Source organism: Falco biarmicus, chromosome 11, assembly GCF_023638135.1.
Source record: "Falco biarmicus isolate bFalBia1 chromosome 11, bFalBia1.pri, whole genome shotgun sequence".
Taxonomy (NCBI): domain Eukaryota; kingdom Metazoa; phylum Chordata; class Aves; order Falconiformes; family Falconidae; genus Falco; species Falco biarmicus.
The window spans coordinates 6,020,192-6,040,093 of NC_079298.1; the positions used below are offsets into that span (position 1 = coordinate 6,020,192).

The following is a 19,902-nucleotide window of genomic DNA, read 5'->3' on the forward strand; positions in this document are numbered from 1 at the left end:
TGTGAATTTGGCTGGGTAGGTCAATTACTTGGGCGAAATACTGATGTATCTATTATGTTATTGTAGCACAACTTACGTTTATCTAAGAATCTTAAAATGAAATAGCAATAAAAATACTTTTATCACAAAAACCATCTGGCTTTGAGCTGTGACAAAAATTGCACAAAAAAAGAATAATAATTTCCTTTCATGCAACAGTCCAGAATGGACAACAGGCAAACTTGTACAGCAACACCTGACTACAAAGACTAGCTTTCACTCTTTCAAGAAGTGCTGTGACCTCCTATAGCAAAACATCCAAGCGAGCAAAATCCTTCCACCTCCTGCCCCATTTTCAGCAAGGTAAGCAGGGACAGAAAGATGGCAGAAAATCCCAACATCAGTAATTTAGCATAACAGGGCTCTGAACAGCTTGGTTTATTAATAGAATGCTGTTGACTCTCTTATGGAGAGATAATAATAATAATAATAACAGGGTGGATTATTTAGTGTGAATAAAACCTACCAGCAGGACAGACCCATGCAGAGTTCATGAGCAGCAGGGCTTAACAGCACAGGTACAGCACCACGTGAATGCGCTGGGGCCATGCTGGGCACAATCAGCCACAGGACTAAGCCCAAACTAATAAGATAAGAAGCAGTGCAGACACCTGCACTAAAACAGCAAGAGTGCAAGGCAGGAGCACCACAGATGGTTTCTTTGCTTGGAAAAAGAACAGAAAAGCAGAACTTACGTCATGTAAAAAATACATTCTTTTGCACAGGGACCAGATTCTGACCCAAACAACTTTCTTCCACATATTAAAGCAGAATGAAAGGACCTCCTCCTTCAAAAAGCTGTTTTCCCCAGCAACTTACCCATCCAAAATACATCACAGAAGATGTATTAAAAAAATCATGATTATATACAATTTTTTTATGTGACCTGCATTTCACTTTATGTATAGGCTGGATAGATTCTGAAAATAAGCCAGGATTGTGCCCTCAAACGACTACTGGTTTTTGCAGAATCTAGAAGTGAAATAATACTTCATTAATTCAGTGACAAAAGATTTTATGAATAAGGAGAGCTAAGCCCGTCTGGAAGCATCCCACATCCTTCAATTGAATCCAAATAGACTCCAGTTCAAAAGGAAAATGAAGAGGTAATATTTCTCTGTCTACATTTCCATCGCATTAACCTTACCCCCACCAACACCCGTGGGGAATAATCTGCACACACTGCAGCATCATCCACCATTTTAATGGAGAAACACTACCTAACAAGATTCACTGGGGCGCCCCAGGACAGTGCAGAAATGCTAGAGGCTTCCTAAGATGTGAATCCCTTCTCTTGCCAATTCTGGAATTCAAAACTGATGCGTAATCAAAGATGGAGGTGCAAATACACCTAAAACATGCAGTTAGATGAGGGTTGAGAGTTGTCTATTTGCTGATGAACAGATGAAAATACTGGGGAAAATTACCTCAGATGCTTAGGAATTAAGTAGTTGTAAAGTCCCATAGCTTTTTTCTATGGAATACAGCGGGCAATGGCCAGCAGCTCAGTCTGCAGTTAGAGCAATTTAATAACTACACTCAGTGAAACACTACCCAAGGGAAGAGAAGTTGCTTCATCAGTAAAGACTGTCCATCCAGGTCTCTGAAAGAGGGAAAGATACCATGGGAGAGATAAAACACTTCTGTGACCAACAACCATATTCATAGTCTTTAATTTTATGTCTTTAATGGAGAAAACCAAACAATCTGGATTCTATCACTTCCTCACTCCTGAACACTTGAGTTTGCTGTTAATGCTCTTTCAATGTATTTTGTGTAAAAGACATCGCAAGTGAAGCCTGTTGATCACCTTGACCTCTGCATCACTACCATGGAAGTAGCATGAAAACATGTACGAGATATTCAAAAGCCTTCTGGACACAGTACTGGGCAACTGGCTTGAGATGGACTTGCTTGAGCAAGAGGGGTTGGACCAGATGACCTCCGGAGATCCCTTCCAGGCCCAACCATTCCGTTGCTGACCCGTATACCTCTTGGGTATGAGGATTCCTAATGGTTACTGAAATAGTTATTGAACCTAATGGTTATTGAAAAAAAAAACCCTGCCAGTGTAAATGCCCATTAGTTCCATTTCAATGCTATTCACATAACACTGAAATGCTTTTAAAAGACAAAGAAACAGAGCTGTGAATAATTGACCACTGGTGCGAACATAAAACGTCTGTACATGACTAATGCACAACCCATTCCTTTGTAATACAGGATGTTTTGACACTGGATACACACTCACTGGGGACCCGAATGAGATCATTACATCCTTTCATATAAGTAATCGCACTTCTGCCCACTGGTGACACACCTTTAATTTCATTGCAAAGGTAAACAAGAGAGGTTATTACTAAAGTCTCTTTGAACTTCAGTTTATTTGAAATTCGGCATTTTTGAGATTGTGAACATCACTTTCCTTCCACTGAAGAAAAATATCATTTTATCTCCAACCTGACAGGGAAAGGAATTAGGGCAACACCATCACTTTGGAATATGCTACTTATAATATGGCTCAAGCATGCAAATCCCAAGACTTGAGATATATGTGATTAATCACAGATGGTGTCTCGTTTCAAGTACTGCTAGCAATGCTTAACATTAGATAAAACAAACACTGGAATGAATAACTCGTGAGATTTCAGAAAACTTCAGTGGATCTTTCTTTGTGGGAAAGTATTGATACAAAAGGCTCTACCTTTCCTCAACCAGGAACTACCTGGTCTATGACACACACAGAGGCAAACAGTACCATGAGTCCTCTCAACTGGTATACACCCAAAATTGGACAACTTTTTTTTTTTTTTTACCATTAGAACTGGGTGCCAGAGACAGAAAGAATATAAATTTGAAGAAGAAAGTAATTTTCCTACCCTACTTCAGTACAGCATAGACCTTTGTACCACTTACCACACTTAAAAAGAAAATAATAAACTTCAGATGGTATTATTAGAACAAAACAAGTCTTTCTTGTACCATGAATATTGAAAACCCGTAATTACGGAACTGTTAGAAAATGAAAAATGCTTAGACAATTCTGAGTACTCCCAAGGTATCCCCAGGCCATCAAATTGCTCTTTCTCAAGTCAAGAAATGTAAGAAAATAGATGGTTCTCTGATGGCACAGACAGTTGCTGAAAGATGAAAAAATCACAACCCATGGAAAGCAGTAGGTCAGCATATACCTGCTCTTTAGTGAAAGCTTTTCTCTAAAGAAGAGATCCATAGGGATGGTTGATTTTTTTAAACTGCTTAAGCAATCAGAACATGGGGTACCACTGCAGGTACTGCAGCAAAGTGCCATTTTGCCACAGCCAAAAATCAGATGAAGTGTAGGAAGTCTGTGTTTTCAATCTGAAGGTGAAGCAAGGAGATATGAGAAAAAGTGAAGACAAAATACCATACTTGCTAATGAGCTTTCTTGCCTTGTGGGTGAATTTGTGCCAGACACGACTAAAGAAAATAAGTATTTTAAGTTACAACAGATCAAAACAGATTACAGCATGAAATTTATTTTCAGGATGGGGAATATCCCTGTCATCTGTAAAAACACATATGGTAACTTTGAGGGGGTTTTGTTTTTTTTTAATGTAAGGTGTGAATTTCCCTGTAAAACCACATATGCACTACAAGGATAGATTTACTGTCCCCTTCCTGCCTTTCAACAGTCCCTCCCTAAGCATAGCTTGTGAACATGCTGAGAGCACAGACTTCACTGACAAGACATTAGTTTTCACAGGCCAATGATTTTTGTTTCACTGAAAACACATTTACCTGCCAAAGGCCAAGTTCTCAGTTGGCATAAATCAGCGTAGCTCCTTGCCTCAGCCACCTAATTTCATTTGCAGGCTTTATTTAAGGTTCAAATGATAGCTTCACATATGCCTCTCCCTCTCTCCATATGAACCCTGCCTAGTAGTTAAAGGAAACACTTACCTCTAGAAGTTCATCGCCAATATGCATCCTTCCATCTCGTCCCGCAGGTCCATCTGGATTGATACCAACTACAAAGATGCTCATACGAGAGCGGTCCTTGTTGCCAGCAAGACTCAGTCCAAGCCCATTTTTGTCTTTCTCAAGCTCAATAATGTGTAACTCTCCTGGTAGATCTGCATATCGTTGCCGGATTTTTTCTAGAAAGATCAAACATAAAATTAGTTACAACATAAAATAACTTACATGCAGATGTTCAAGGGCACATACAAATACGGTAGAAAGTGATGGCTTCTCAGCATTTAGTCTTAGTTAACAGACATCTTTTTCCACCACAGACTCTAAAATAGTATTTGCTGTGCCTTTATCGCTCACACAGAAAAGTGCAGCATCAGTGGCAAATACTATTCACATTAAAACAGCACTATTTTAGTTATTTGTACAACAGGCTGATTCTAAACCAAAAATTTTTTGAAGGGAGGGTAAACAAGGGAATTCCAGAGGCACCTCAATCTTAGCTTACAAAAACAATCAATTTCAGGAAATTGTCATAAAGTTAGAGATGGTTAATTAACCACTGTGGGAAACTGAAATGCTTATGTTGCAAACATACTGCAAACTCACATCTCATAGAATCTTTTGCTTCTTTCTGGTGACTCAGGAATATGCTTACCATGCTCTGCTTAACGTTATGTACTACTGTGCAGATGACTACTCAAAGCAGATGTCAGTGACAATGTATATGAATGATTACATTTTAAAATGCAGCCTCACTTGATATTAAGGTAGTTATTTGTCTTTCATCTACATTTCAACCATTTCTGTGACAGAGCACAATATACTTTTGAAGTTATTTGGAGCACATTTCGTGTTTGTGAATGCTGACAGTTTGATCTGAATGTCTTTTCACCACTGGCATAAAAGCATCTATAAATAATGCTAGCGAGGGTCAATCATAGGAAGGGTAATTCTTTTTTCTGTCTGGTTGTCCTTTGCAGATTTTAAAGACAGCTTCATAAGACGACCTGCCTCCAATGCTTCAGCTGGGCCACACTTAAAAAAAGCAGGTCAAAGTATTTTGCTGTGGCTGGATATCACCTTTAGTACAGAGCCCAAGGTGAAAGACACTGCTGCATTATGCATTAAGAGAAGAAATAAGAGATATATGTTGAACCATGCCCTGAGTCAGCAGTAGTAGCTAGATCAATATTAGCTACTACCATTCTACTGAGGAAGTGTATTTTAATAGTATGATTTAATCACTGTAGTGAATGTTCCCATGACAACAACAAGAGGGGAAAGACATGGGGAAGGTGAGAGGGAAGCAACTAAACGTGAATAAAAACTGCTGAGAAGAAAGATGATGAAGTAGAGCTGTTCCTTCTACAGCTCCTGTGCAGGCTGCCAGCGTGATTGAGCCAAACTTAGGTCCACCCCAACAGTTCTCCTCTTAACAGTTCCAGCTGCAGCAGCCCTTGGTGCTTCACCAGACTGCTGGGATAGGGGGAGCAGTCACCCGTCTCCAAGACCAGATGCACCCAAGAGCATTACCTACACTCAGAGCAACACAGACAAGAACCAGCTCTCCCACTGCACTATTTACAGCGCAGCATTTTCCTGCCACACTGTGGTTTCCTCAAAAACCCCAGTGGTCTGGAGCCTAAAATCCTGAGCGTTTATATTGAGGGTGATATGTTATCCCCAGAAAGCTGTAAAGCCCTGCAGAGGTCTGCACAAAATCAGAATATCATAAAAAATTAGAAAACTCATTTGTTGCTATCAACTATATGCCAAAAATTCATATAACTGCATGAAATGCTAATCCATGTAGCTGCATAGTTCTTTAATATATTTCTTAACTAACGGGGTCAAAATGTAATTAGAGGTGTGTTTTGCTACTTGAATTTGGAAAGTATTTTTTTTCTGCGTAGTATGCAGAATACCTCCCACTGAAAATCAGCAAGAGAGGAAAGGTCTTGAAAACCATGCTTCTGAAAGTACAGCAGATACAAGCACATATGCAGCCACACATTTTATTCACACCACAGAGGTTTAACATTCTTTTCCCATTAAGTGAAGTCCAGACCTGAGGAGCGCTAAGACATTTTCTGCCCACCACAATTAGACAAACAACTCATTACAGCACAGCAAGTAGCTGCAGCATACTGTAAGAATATTAAGAACAGGTCATCAGCAGAAAAGATATTTCTTAGTGATTGCACTTCTGTGGATAAAGCAAAGAATCAGTGCTTTGGAGGGATGCTCTTGACTGATTATTGCTCTGCCATAGTTCCTTCCATTGCTTGTTTTACACGGACAACACATCTCACTTTCATTTGCTAGGAGCCAAACACAAGTCTAAAGCTTGTTTTCAGCAACTTGTACTCAGACACACAGAAAAGAGGTGAAGGAGCAAGGAGAATACACACGCTTAAGTGCTGCACAGATGAAGCCCCACAGCTTCAGAGACCACTTCAAAACTCACTTCTTGCTTATCATTAAAACTTCTTGAAATTTCCCAACACGAGCCCGATGCAGTAGCACCTCTATGACACTGCACACGGACACATCACTCCAGCCTCTACCTGCAGACAAGTGCCCTTGGAGACTACCAGCATCAGTAAGTCTGTAAACTCTTCAGTGTTTCCTCCTGCTGCAGCAGCCTAAAAAGAGTTTTCTCACATGGGAAAAATATTAGCTGTTCAGAAGTACATGTATGTTCCTGTTCCATGCTGGGCTGAAACTAAAAGTAAGTTTTAGTCCTCCAAAAACTAGTAGTTAGGGCAATTGCCTGGGATGAGACAGAGCTCCACTGAAGTTTCTGATCTGCTTACACAGGACCAGGACTGGAAACCTGGTAGAGCTGAGGCCCAGTTCAGCACTCCAACTGCACCAGTAATCCCCCACTGTGTGAGCAATTCTTTGGGTAATGAAAAATTTATCTGGGCAAAAACCAGAGAACAACTCCAGGGCTCATCAAGTTGCTTTATTTAAGAGTTTTATTTTGCTGGGTTTTTTAAAGGGTTTTCCCATCTGTGTGCACTGAGCCCTTCATTAGATTATCACATTAATTTACAAAGCAGCTATTTGAAATGGCTGAGGTGACTGGAGTGGTAAAATAGTGGGAGACTACAAAGGAAACAGCAAAGATGCTACGTGCCGAGCACCACTTCCAGCCCAACAGGAGGGCACCGTTACTGATTGCTGCCAGAGAAGACACAAGCATGTGTGTACATGTTCATGCGTGTAGGGACAAGCACGAGATACCCTGCTTTTAAAATCATGCCTTCCTTAGCAGGGCATGCTGTCTCCTCGCTGAACAACAGAAGGTTCTGGCTCTTGCATGCCCCACCTCCCGCAATTAAACACTTCCAAGGGCTGTCCTCACCAGCCAGCCTTGCAGTGTAAATGATAACTTGCTATTCCCAGCGGTGTCATTGCTTTACTCATCCAATCTGCATACAAATATCCTTTGGGCATCCAGCTGACTTCCTATAACATTGTAATCGTATTCTCTGTTTGCCTCTTAATAAGAATCTCAGAAGATTATTTTAAACAAGTATTTACTGCTTAAACAAACGTGCATCTAAGGCATCTTCTTTTTAATGCCTTTTTCAGCTGTTTTTTCTCCCCTCCAGCTGGTATCACTTTTCAGTTCTCTGCCTAGCATTGGGGAGCCAGTTAGCATCTGCTTTTGCAAAGAATTCCATTATCTGCCTTCATTACCAGATACTTTACACAAGGCAATTGTAATTCTGTTGTTGCTGCATTACACATGGGACACAGCATTTCTTGTTTTGGCACTACATGGAGTTGTTTCCACATTCGGTGACAATATGCCTATCACAACTTCTGCAAACATATCTCACCAACAATATTTAACTACCTAAGGCTGCATCCAGTTTCTTCTAAAAATATTATACAGATGTAACATGAACTAAAAGCACAAGTATATGCTCTAGTGATCACTTCTGCAATAATATTTCCAAGTTATATTAGCAGACAATTACATTTCAAAGAGAGATCCTGGAAATGGAAGACAACGGCTTTCAAACAATATACTATTATGCTGCATATGTTTCCCTGCTTCAGCCACTATTCCCATTATATTAAACAGAGAGATAAAAGAAATAAATAGAGACAATATGGCCAGGATATTGGAGTTTGCATGATCTAGTATTGCAACAAATACACAATTTATCTCCATGGAAAAAAACAGACACCACTTCTCAGGAAGGCAAAAGGCTCTTTAAATTACAAAGGTATATAAAGCACTTGCAAAGGGATGAGAAGCCTGTTTCCCAAACCTGCTGAAATCTCCAGTTAAATGAGCTGAAAGGGAAGAGGTGTTTCTTGTGAAATTGGGGTCTCTGCATGTTGAAAATAAGAGTCCATCTAGAAAGGAAAAAAGAGTAAAGAAAACACTCTGGATGACTCAGCTAGGTCATTTGTTTTAGTACCAAATGCTCAATATTAAAACTGTCAAAAAACAAAGAAAAAGGGGGAAAAACAGCACAAAAAGAGATGACAGATGATATTTGTACATAGAAGGTGATACTGAGGATTTTACATCCCTCTTGCGTTACCTCAGATAACTATTAGCAACATATGCTGGCTTTTGGAGACTTTACAATGGTCTCATTTATCAGCCTGTGTTCATTTTAATGGTTTCAGCTACCATTTTTATCACATAGCACATAACACTGTTACAGTCTTAGCCTTTTCCGAGATTACTCTGCTCAGACAGCAGTGCTGCAGCATCACAACCACTGTTTTTCATTTAGTAATGATAGATATCAGAATGCAGCCAGCATCCACTACACAGAGCCAACCTTGCATATCAAACAACTAATTCCCTTCTTGATTTCACTATAAACACTAAAAAACCCCCCAAAAACGTAGGAAGTCCCTTGAAAGCTAACCCTAGAGCTGTGAAGACACCACATCTAATTTACTGATTACAATTTACAAGAACCTAAATAAGCATATTGAAGGGACCATAATTGAACAAATGGGGTTTAGAATTCTCCCACTACTAATAATATAATAAGCTTATTGTTTTAATCTTCCCACTAGCCCTCTATTTGTCTCCAAGGAGGTAGGCAGTTCTTCAAACCTTATCTCAAAAACGATACACTCGTCTGTTTTCATAAGCTTTAAACTGGAAAATAGAAAGTATTTCTGTAACGCTTTCTTAAATTCCATAAAATCATTCCAATTGTTCTCTCAGCAATCAGCATGCATGAGAAAAATAGGCCAGTTGTAGTCAAAACTAGCAAATTTAAATGGAAGAGCCAGAGATTGTCATGACCAGTCCCCCTCACTCAGGGGGTGAGAGAAGAGGACAGAGCCTGCTGGGGCTCACCTCTTTGTAAATGCTGTTATCTCCAAACCTGTGGGCAGGGAGCAACCCTGCAGTGGGATGGGGCAGCTAGGGGTTCCCCACCTGATCCAGAAACTCAGCACCCCCTACAACCTCTCTTTGACAGCCACACCATCCCTTTGGCAGCACTTTGCTTCACATACACTGCTTGGAAGTAATTTACCAAAACTGAAGCGATGATTTACACAGAAAAATAAAACCCAGCATCTCTATTATACTTTGTCATACTTCAGTTAACACTCCTCACCCGAGCCCATGTCTGTCATATACAAGGAAGAGAGAGAGAGAGAGAGAGAGTGCTTCATGGCTGTATCTCTTTCCTTCCTCCCCAAAATACTGTGAGCCAAAATAGCACATAACTTTTAAGTACATGAGGGAGAAAGCATGCACAAGGTGCCACACAGACAAAGCCTTCTCTACATGAACAGCTAAAGTGTGGGCTTTCATACTCTCATTAACACAACTCACCCAAACTCAAGTGAAAAACAAGTGTGCATTAAAACCTCCCGAGACAACATTCTTACCCTAACTTGAAGACTGCCTCTTCTTTTTTTCTGTGAAGGATTCAGGCTATTATTTGGGATCTCCAACTTTCTTCTCTTCTAACTGCTCCCCTTCAGCTCAGGCTCCCATTCCATTTTGCTCCTCACTTACCATGCAAACACTTGCAGCAGCTTTTCAGCTCACACAATAAAAGTTTCCTTCTCTTCTAATGCTTTCCTTACATCCCACTTGTCCCTCACATCACTCTTTCTACTACTGGAAGGTTAAAACTTCTGCTAGTGATTTTTAATCAATCCAGGAAGAAGGGTATTATAAGAGTCTCAACAATCCACTTCAAGTACCATTTCACTTTGTTCCTGTGAGCAGGTGACATTTAGAAACAGTCATAGTTAATTTTTTCTTCCTATAATCAAGAAATTCTCACACCCAAAGAAAACAGCAAGAGAAGAAAGTGACATTTAGCCCTGGCTTAAAACCAGGGTAAATGCAGTCTGTAACAACAGGGAGCATCTCCAATACTTGCACCATCTCATGTCAACATTTTGAACAAATGGAGTTCTTGACAGCAATTTTTTCCTTATTTCAGACCCAAAGCTTCATTCTAAAGCTACAGTTTCATTACGTAACATTTAAGTTCTCTGAGGAAGAGATAATGTATGTTTTTCTTTTTTAATTAGGTGACAAGGACATTCGATGACAAGGAGATTTAGTGAAATTGTGGTAAGCAGAGCATCCTGATGCTAATAATTGCTGATTATAAGGGAATCTGCCCTCCCCTGCACACAATACTTCCACTCATTTGCCTTTCAAATGATGCATTAACCCTCATCAAAGCACTTGGGTTTCCTCAGAAGTGACCTCCTCTGGGTGCTGTGATCTCGCAATCAGTCACTCTGGTGGAGCACTGACGCTGAGCTCAGAGTGCCTCTGCACCAGCTGACAATCCCACAGTCTTACAGGCTTTGGAGGAAAGGACTGGCAAAACCTGCCCATGTGTTTCTTGCCTGTTGCCCCAGGACTGATAAAACTGCTTGTTTCCTCTAGATAGGAGATACACCAAATGGGCTAGCTGTTGGACCATCATACTGCCACTAGTTGATTAAATACTGTCATAGCAATAAAAACATTTTTCTTTTGATAAAATCCTCTGTGAAGATACATATAGTTAAGTGCAAAAATATATCACATCACAGTTGATGTTTGGGCCCACTGAAAGGCCCAACTGAAGGTATTCTGAACTAATTACATCCTTAAAATGTAGGGTAGCGTCAAGACAGACCCCATTTTTAAGCTGTTGAAAAGATAACTGAGAAAAATCCCATTAAACAAATACTCTACTGTATAATATTGCAGTATATTACACTGCACCATGCAGTTTAAGTCATCTAAGGCCAAAATACTACAGTCTTCAGAGCTTTCCAGCCCGCTTGGTGGTGATGGCACCAAGCAGCCAGAGGTAAGGCTCAGTTATCACAGCCACCAGGCTCACGCATGCTGCGCCTCCTGAGAGGAAAGCAGTCTTGCTCCTACTGTGCTGAGGCTTGCCTAACAGTTCACCAGGAAGCTGGGATATGTTAACAGTGTAAGAACATTAGAAAATACTGATTTCCATCTGCAAGGTCTCAAGGAAATTTGAAATAGCTCTAAACACACATTGCTTGCACTTCTGGCCTGCTGCACGGCAGCTCTCACCTAGTGTTGACATGCCCACCAAGTGTCAGTGATCTGTAACGATGCACGACGTGCACACACAATATCAGATTGCCAGATGCTGTGACAGATGATATTTTAGTGGCCAATTTTACAATGCAGTTTTGGGAAAAAAAAGAGCATCTCACAATTGGGATAGAAATTTCTTTTCTAAGGCAATCTTTCTGGTAGGAGCAGGCTTTCCAGTTTGCTCCTGATCACATTGCTCTGCTAGGATCTATAATCCATTCCCTACATTTATATTTAAAAGCTGCTTGTTCACTTGATGGAAGAGCAAGGGTGTCCGAGACCAAACAAAGAATACTGGGGAACTCTAATCCATTGGTTTTCTGCTTGGTCTCAACCCAAACAAATTAATATTGTGAACATTTAAATTCTTCCTCCCTTGACAGTAATACAGCATAACTTGATCTGACAGTTTCATCTTTAAATAATGATGTTCCCACAAAGCAACTGGCATAGTCATTACCTTGGAATCTTTCTGCACTGAACTCTAATTAAAGAGAACAGTATCAGAGTATTGTCAGAAACTGAAAATCTGTTACCTAACAAAGGCTTTTAGGAGACTGAGCATCAACTTTCCCAGCAATAAGTAGTTGTAAGAGGCAGCACATAGGACAACTCAGAAGCCAAGGTGATGAGACATCTCCTGCATAGCGATTCATTCTTAATTCAAGAACCTGCAATGACAGCCTGAACCTCCTCCATCTAAAGGGGGACAGGATGAGAAAATGGGGAGATTTTTGGACTTAACAATACTTTTTGATTGTTAATCTACAATTAGATTACAAAGATCTACAGAAAATTCTTAAAGGAAGGTCTTCAGGGGAATTGCCACCATTTGTGAGACGTAGGGGAAACCGCCCGCGTCCCCTCCCTGCCGCTGGTAAAGCTTCAGACAGAAGCAACCAGTTGCACTAAGAAGCCATAAAAATAAAAAAAAGACTAAGAACCTGGTTGTGGAAGAGCAGGTGAAGAGGAGGAAATGATGCTGTGCAGCTGAGATAAGCGATGGTGGCGAGGAGATGGCAGGAACAGTGTCCCAACTTAACATGATTGCTTGCTTTGCCCATGGCAGCGCTACCTTGCAACACAACAAAGCTATGTAACAGTGTGACTGGACAATGACTAAATTAAATTTTTGGATTAAACCCCCCCCACCACAGTAGTTTAAGTTTGCTTGTACAGCAATTTTTAAATATGCTGTGACAGTGATTAAAAAGATTAAAGATGAATGAGTCATCTGGGACTGTAAAGCCCAGGAAAATGCCCACAAAGCTATACTGGAAAATACAGTGCAAGTCTTAACAGTGAAAAGACCCAGGGAAGACAGAACATGATCAGCTACTTTAGTTGTGATTTAACTCAGTGGTGATCTTAATGATAAATTTTAATCCTCTTTAATTTAGTTATTTTAGTTATTTTCCTAAAGATTGATTGTAACTAGTTAGTTACTACGAAAATACATATATCTGCAATAAAAGATTGTACTTACATTGTATATTCCTTCTTTAGGCCAGCTATAGGGATAAAACACTACACAAGTATTTAAGGGAATATAAAATTTACTATACATCTGTTGAAATGCTGAAGATTTATCACACATCAGAAATTGTAAAAAACATTTCTTCTATACTATATACTATTTGTATTTGGACAGAAGTTAGAATGCAATTAAAATATAAGCAACAGCTTTGTAATAAAAATATTGCATACAAATATGCCAATTGTGATTAATATAAGAAAAATGTTTTGATTGAAATGTTTTCATTTAAAACTGGAATATTAAACAAAAGGATTGTTATTCTCACAGTAGATAATGGAGGTTCTATGGTGATCAAAAACATTTTTAAATGGTCTAATTTCCACTATGTCAAAGATTTCCTTTTGTCTGTCTTTGGGCCTTCACAAACACCTAGTTAACGATAAACACTGTGCAGTGACCTCGGAGGAGGTTCTGCCATCACACCATGGCCACAAACACTTCCATAATTTTCCAACTGACAACTCTCAACTTCACACTCTTAGTTTTTTATTCACAGACCAGAAAAGAAAAATATCCTTTTTCAGCTCCTAACAAGTTGTTCAAGTTTGATAAGCTATTTTCATTCCCGCTGAATTAGTTGAATAAGCTGTAGAAAGAATAGGTCTTTGTTTCAGGCTGCTGAAGAAAAAGTCAAAAGCTGGATTTTTACCACAGTCAGTTCTGGGTCCAGATTTCTCTCAATTCTCTGGGTGCACACATACTTTTCCTGAATAGTTTTTTCATTTAAATTATGCTAATAGGTTAGAGTATGCTCAGATCTTTACGTAGATTGCCATTTAAAACTTACAATTCATATTAAAAGCAGAAAATGTTTGATTTAAATTAAGTGCAAATCCAATTTAAATAAAAAAGTAGTTTTTAATATTAAAAAAGATGCACATCTAGCTTTTAGACGACAGAAGGTGATAGTGCATACTCACAGAACAGACCTGACCAGCCCCACAACACTGTTCAATATTGTTTCTCTCTTTCTCTCTCATTTTAGACAGCTATACAGAATCAGTATTTTGCTAGGTTTATATCTGGTTAGTCTTTCATCAAACTGATTACAGTTTCACAAACACTTACAAACTATCTGATGACTTTTAGGATCCTCTGTGCTTATGCATAGGACACTGAAACCATGCTCTCTAATTCCCCGCAGCTGCTGAGATGTTTGCCAGCTATTTGAAGACCATTTCTGCACTGCGTTTAGTGTGCTACATATCCACCTCATCACTGCACACTTCTGGATATGAAGTCAAGAAACAAAATATTAGGTAAGCAGAACAGGGCCAGCCCACCCCATACCTCCCCACATCAAGCAATGCCCCTGCAGAGCCAAGAAATTTCAAAAGAGTGAGCCTGGGTTGGTTCTAGGTCCTGGGTTTTTAAGCTATCAAATTGAACATGAGTAATTTTTACGTTTTTTACAACATCAAGCAATGCTTAGAGGCTTTGTTTGTTTAAGTATAAACCTGATTCCCAATGTCATGACTCGCCTTTGACTGCTGAGTCAAAATGGAAATGAAAAATGACTGCAACACCTGACAATGCAGCAGACTACCAATTTCTGTGCCTTCGAACAAAACAAATACATACCTATAATTGCACTTTTAAGGCTCTTCTATTAACAAAAATCCAATAATCATTATTCTACTATATCTTTCCATATCTTCAGCTATGATGTGTATATTCCACTTATGATGTCTAGTATTCATGTCAAACAGCTAACAACAAAGCAAACAAGTCAATGGTATAGCCACCACTGGGCAACTTTTGGCTTCAAGTCCAAAAGAGACCTGCAACTAAGGAAAGAGACCTACTCCCACATCTCCAAACAAAGCTTCTGATAGACAACTTGGCTCTCCCATGATTAGGAGAGTACTACTGGCAACCCCTGGTAACTCTAATCCACAAGATCCCTTTCCTAAGCCAGCCACTGAGCTACAAGACTCAGCCAAGAGCAAACACCGATGCATCACTGTGCTGGTGTCTTTAACATGGTCCCACGTTCCCCTCCTGCTTCAGGAGAAGCAACTGCAGCTCCCCTTTACGTGCTTTGCTTTCTCATCAGCCTGGTGCAGCTGGCAGTGTCATGCCGAGTGCCATTCGCACAGCCCATGCTTTCTCATCATGTGCTTCCCACTCAGCCTGTACACTTCATTGCTGAGGTGGTGCCTTAGCTCAAGCTGTATCCCAGAGGTGAAGAACTTTTCCAGCCTTATGGAAGAAAGGATGAAGGAAAGGGACCCACAGCACACTAATTTCAGATCATGGGCTTAACAAGCTGAGGAAGGAAAGAGCAACAAGCACCCAAGTACCATAAACAACTGAGGAAGGTGGGAGCAGAGACAGGCAAATGGTACTCTCCCTTTCAGCTCACAGTTAGATGGTCTCATCTTGTGGAGCTTCAGCCTGAGAAACAGCAGAACATTAGAGGAGGATGACAAAGTAAACACTTCTCATACAGCTGAACAAGTAAAATGCAAACTTCCAGGATGAAATAATACTGTTTGATTATGCTGTTATTCCAAAAAAGAAAGGCAGCAATAAAATAAAGAATTAACTCAAATGTCTCTTCTTAAAATGAGAAAGTAAGGGTTTATTACTTGGAATAATTTTAAATTATTCTATGTGATGTAAATTGAAAATAACTAGGTATGCCACGTTAATAAGAACAGATTTTTCTACCGTTGTTTAAGTACCCGTCAGACAGCAACTTGCGTTTACACAGCCAACTGCCATTTTCCTTTTCCATCAGGTGAAGTGGGGGGATCTGGATAGATGAATAGATAACAGTTCCTCCCCCCACAAAAATTCCCATTTAATATCACTGTGAAATCATAAAACAGTTGTATACTTTCCCTAAATAAGCCATACATCTTATTTAATCAGCTGTCTTGAGAGTCTATTCAAGAAGTTAATCAAGTTTATGCGGCACCTATGACATCACAAAACTTGACAAATTTGATTAAATAAAACAATATTTTGTATCAGAAATTCTATCTGATTGTTTTTAACCTCTCCAAAGGACAGAGTCTGGCAGACCTGTTTTCTCTTCCACAAAGAGTAAAATAAAAGAATCTAAGGTCAGACACCTTTGCTTATGCCACATTTCAAATAAAAGGTGATAAGTAAGGCATTCATTTCTATACAGAAGAAAACCAAAAATCACAAACAAGTGAACAGAGTATTCCAATAGATCTTTTTAGTACCAATGTATGTTATTAGGTAACAAATAACTTCTCTTTAATGTTTTTAATGAAATAAAGACATTAATGCATTAAGCTTTGGGCATTTTTCAAATGAACACAATTATAATCAGGAAATTGGTGATGTATATGACCAGAGACTTGAAAAAATATGTCAAGCACACTCTCTTTTCCTTCTGGCAAAAGAAATCAGTCTCCAAGGATTTATCCAACAGGAAGAGCTAAATGGATAAACTTCACTATATTAAACAGACTTACTTTCTCCACTCTGACTGGAGGAGGAAATCAGCTAAGAGAAAGTTAAAAAACAAATGTTTGAGGGAAAAATAAGAGTGGGGTATGGTAGTTTTTACTGTAATTCTTTTGGGTTGATATTAAACTTTTTTTTTCCCTCTTGTGGAATTTGGCCTTCTAAAGGGATGATTCAGATGCATCCATGACTTGCTGCTCAGGAATATACACTACCTTTTGTGTAAGCTGGAACTCCATGAATATTGCTTTTTATTTTATTTTAATTTTCAATTTAAGTGGTCATCTAACCCCTGGAAACCGTGGCATGGTGGATCCACAAGGCTCAAAATGCTTTGTCTATCTTACAACAGATGGATACCAAGACATCCTACAGACACTAACCAAGCCAGAAGAGATGCCAGGTCTTCTGAACTGCAGTGCAGGTGTTATGGTCCTGTGTTTATTAATTATATTTTGATCTATTAATTTATATTAAGTTTAATTCTAATATGGTAAATCATTTTATTCTGTTTTTGCTATAGGAACAAAGGTTATGCAGTCATACCCTGTGCAATCCAAGCTCCTGCCCCAAAACCTTTGAACCCACTGGCCAATTTGAAGCAAATCTGATGGCGGACTAGGGGTCTCAGAGGTACCATAAAAGGTTCATGAAAATAGGCAGCTGTGCAGAGGAGAGAAACCTGACAAATACTCTGACGGGGGCAAAAGGCTTCGGTGTGAGATCACACTTTATTAAAGCGTCAAAGAATTCACATGAGAGAAAGCCCTTAGAAATGCTCCAGCCACAGGAAAAGGTTAAATTGGAGATCACACCTTCCTCAACACCCAAGTCAGTCAAACGGGAGACACAAATCTGTAGGAATCCAACTTCATTAGCTGCAGTACTCACAGAAGTACTCGTTAAAATCTTCACAACTCTGCACTCAAATCCTGGCTGGAGGCAGCGCAAAGCACCCAACCAGTACCTCTGTCCTCCCCTCAAAACACTTCTTCTGCATCTCTCCGAGCAGAGTACAGAAATCAGCCAAAAAGGAAAAAGGGAAGGTCTGCCAACACACAGCTATCAAGGGAAGGGAGAACGGGCTGGAGCAGATGTACCCACTGGCTGCTATACAGACCCATCCGGGGACGCCGAAAGGGTTAGCCCATTGGTTTGCTCTGATGCCAAGAGCCATCCACTCGCTGCCAGCAGCTGCTGCGGGTGCTGCTCGCTCTGCCCTTTGAAGCAGGCGCCCTCTCTGACGCATGTCACTGTGCAAGTCCTACCCATTTACAATGCCACAATATGCCTCCTGCTCACACAAAAGAATGACCACATCATTCTGTCCCCTAAAGGCTTCACTGAACTCCCCATTCTTCACAAAATCCCCTTCAACCTCTTTCTTGGTCCTCGCTCATAAGCTGCCTGTGCTCATCCTTGCATACAGCTCTACTTAGTCCCTCATCCATCACATCCCAGTCTCATCTTATTTTTAACCCTTCCACTCTTCTCCCAGCCCTTCACTGACACCTCACGACATAGGATGCTGTCAGGCTGTTCATTTAATGGCTTTCTTCCTTTGAAAAACAGTATTAAATAAATAAATAAATAAATATCTATACTTCAAACAACTCAATCCTGAAATGAGCTCTTGCTGTAAAATTACTGCATTGTCTATCTAAATACATTAATTATACACAACAAAATGATACTGTATTGATCCTCAAATAATTTCTCATATCCCTAAGAAAGTAACAGGTTACAAAATGGAGGAAAGTACAGCCTAACCTCATTGGTTTTAAAATTAATTTTTTTGCCAAACACTTGAAAGAAACGTAGTTTCTGGTTCAGAACACAGTTTGCATTAAAGCTTACAATTCACTGCAGAAAAACGTCCAGATTTGAAGGTCCAAGTCGCAGATGAACCTGGCACAGGATGCAGGAGTGCCCAGCACCAAACGAATCTCATTCCTCCTCCTCCCTGGGCATTCAGCCGATCTGCTGCAGCTGAGCAGCCCTAGTAACTGTGTTACAGAACAGTCATGGCTCTACTGGACCAGACAATTTCAGGGCCATTACACCTTCTAGAAGTTTAGAATACACTTTGCTGCTGGTTTAAGGTACAGCAAATGCTGCTGCTTGCTCTTTACTCCCAGAGCACCTGGAAGGATGGAGACTTAGTAGACTAATATCTTTAAGAACCATTTGGATGGTGTAATCCCTCTCTGCTCTCACAAGCACAGTGTAAAGAGCCATTAACAGCTCCACATGCATGTGCACACAGAAACAAATACCTTGTGTCTTCATACTCTGGCATTTCAATTCAAATTCCTCCCAATTTAGGTACATTGTTCAAGTCTAAGTAACAGCACGTTACAAATATGGGAAATTACGGTCATTAACTTGTAACATTCCCAGGGCCATCACACCATGGAAATGATGACTTCCCACCTCTGTTACAGGTTAAAAAATGCCTCTTAAGCTTACAGTTCTGAAATCACAGATAAAATATATAAGTGTTTATAAATATGTGATAGCTAATGCACTTGGTTTTCAGATAAGGGATAAAAAAATCCCTCTGAAGCAGCTGAAAGCATTTTTTAAAAAAACAAAAACAACTGTTAAAAGCATTAGGTCTCTAGAGAACAGTCACAAAATAGTATGACAAATTTAAGATTTACCACTCCTAGCTTTAGACAATGTATGCAACTCACCTGTAGCTCTGTCCTTTGGCAGTAATACACTTATCATCTGAACAGGAATTCCCAAATTTAGCTCACTTGGCTACTGCTGTTGGGATGGCAGTAGCTCCTGGCTCTGTGCTGGCCTGTCTGCGCCACATCAAGGCATGCAGAAGAGTAGGGTCCTCCCCTGCACTTAAGCCTTGTCCTTCCCCCAGACCAAGACCCCAGACAGTCCCCGTAACCTGTTACAGTCTCCTGTTGCACCCTCTAACTCACAAACTCCATTACTCCACTTTGCTCCCCGCTCTCCCTTACGTTCTCAAAATGACCCCAGAATATGGCGCCAACATCAACTCTGCCCCAGGATTTTGAATTACAGCTGCAGATCCTGACAGCGGCTGGTTCCCACAGCACAGGTGGTGGGCAGGAAAAGGGCAGAGCTGGGAACACACAGCTCCAAGATGCCACTGGTTGGTGCTACCTGGCGTGCCATCCGCCTGCTGGAAACACCTTCCCACTCACCAAGGTAATCTGGATTAATGGGTGTCTTGATGGAGATGCTCACCCCTCACCTTTGGGAAGCACATGGAGCGCCCATGCAGAACGCGCACACTGGCTACAGGCTCTGCCCAGCCCCCCAGCTCCCTACAGAGGGGTGCCAGCACAGCACA

General features: G+C 40.3%; 1 protein-coding gene across 4 annotated transcripts in view; it reads right to left on the reverse strand.

The window, feature by feature from the left end:
- PATJ (PATJ crumbs cell polarity complex component) overlaps positions 1 to 19,902 on the reverse strand; it is a 157,241-nt gene that overhangs the window by 58,493 nt on the left and 78,846 nt on the right. For all 4 annotated transcript variants that reach the window (XM_056355669.1, XM_056355666.1, XM_056355667.1 and 1 more), the window contains exon 28: positions 3,982 to 4,178. In XM_056355669.1, coding sequence (XP_056211644.1) covers positions 3,982 to 4,178 — 197 coding nt within the window. The remainder of the gene's footprint in view (positions 1 to 3,981; positions 4,179 to 19,902) is intronic.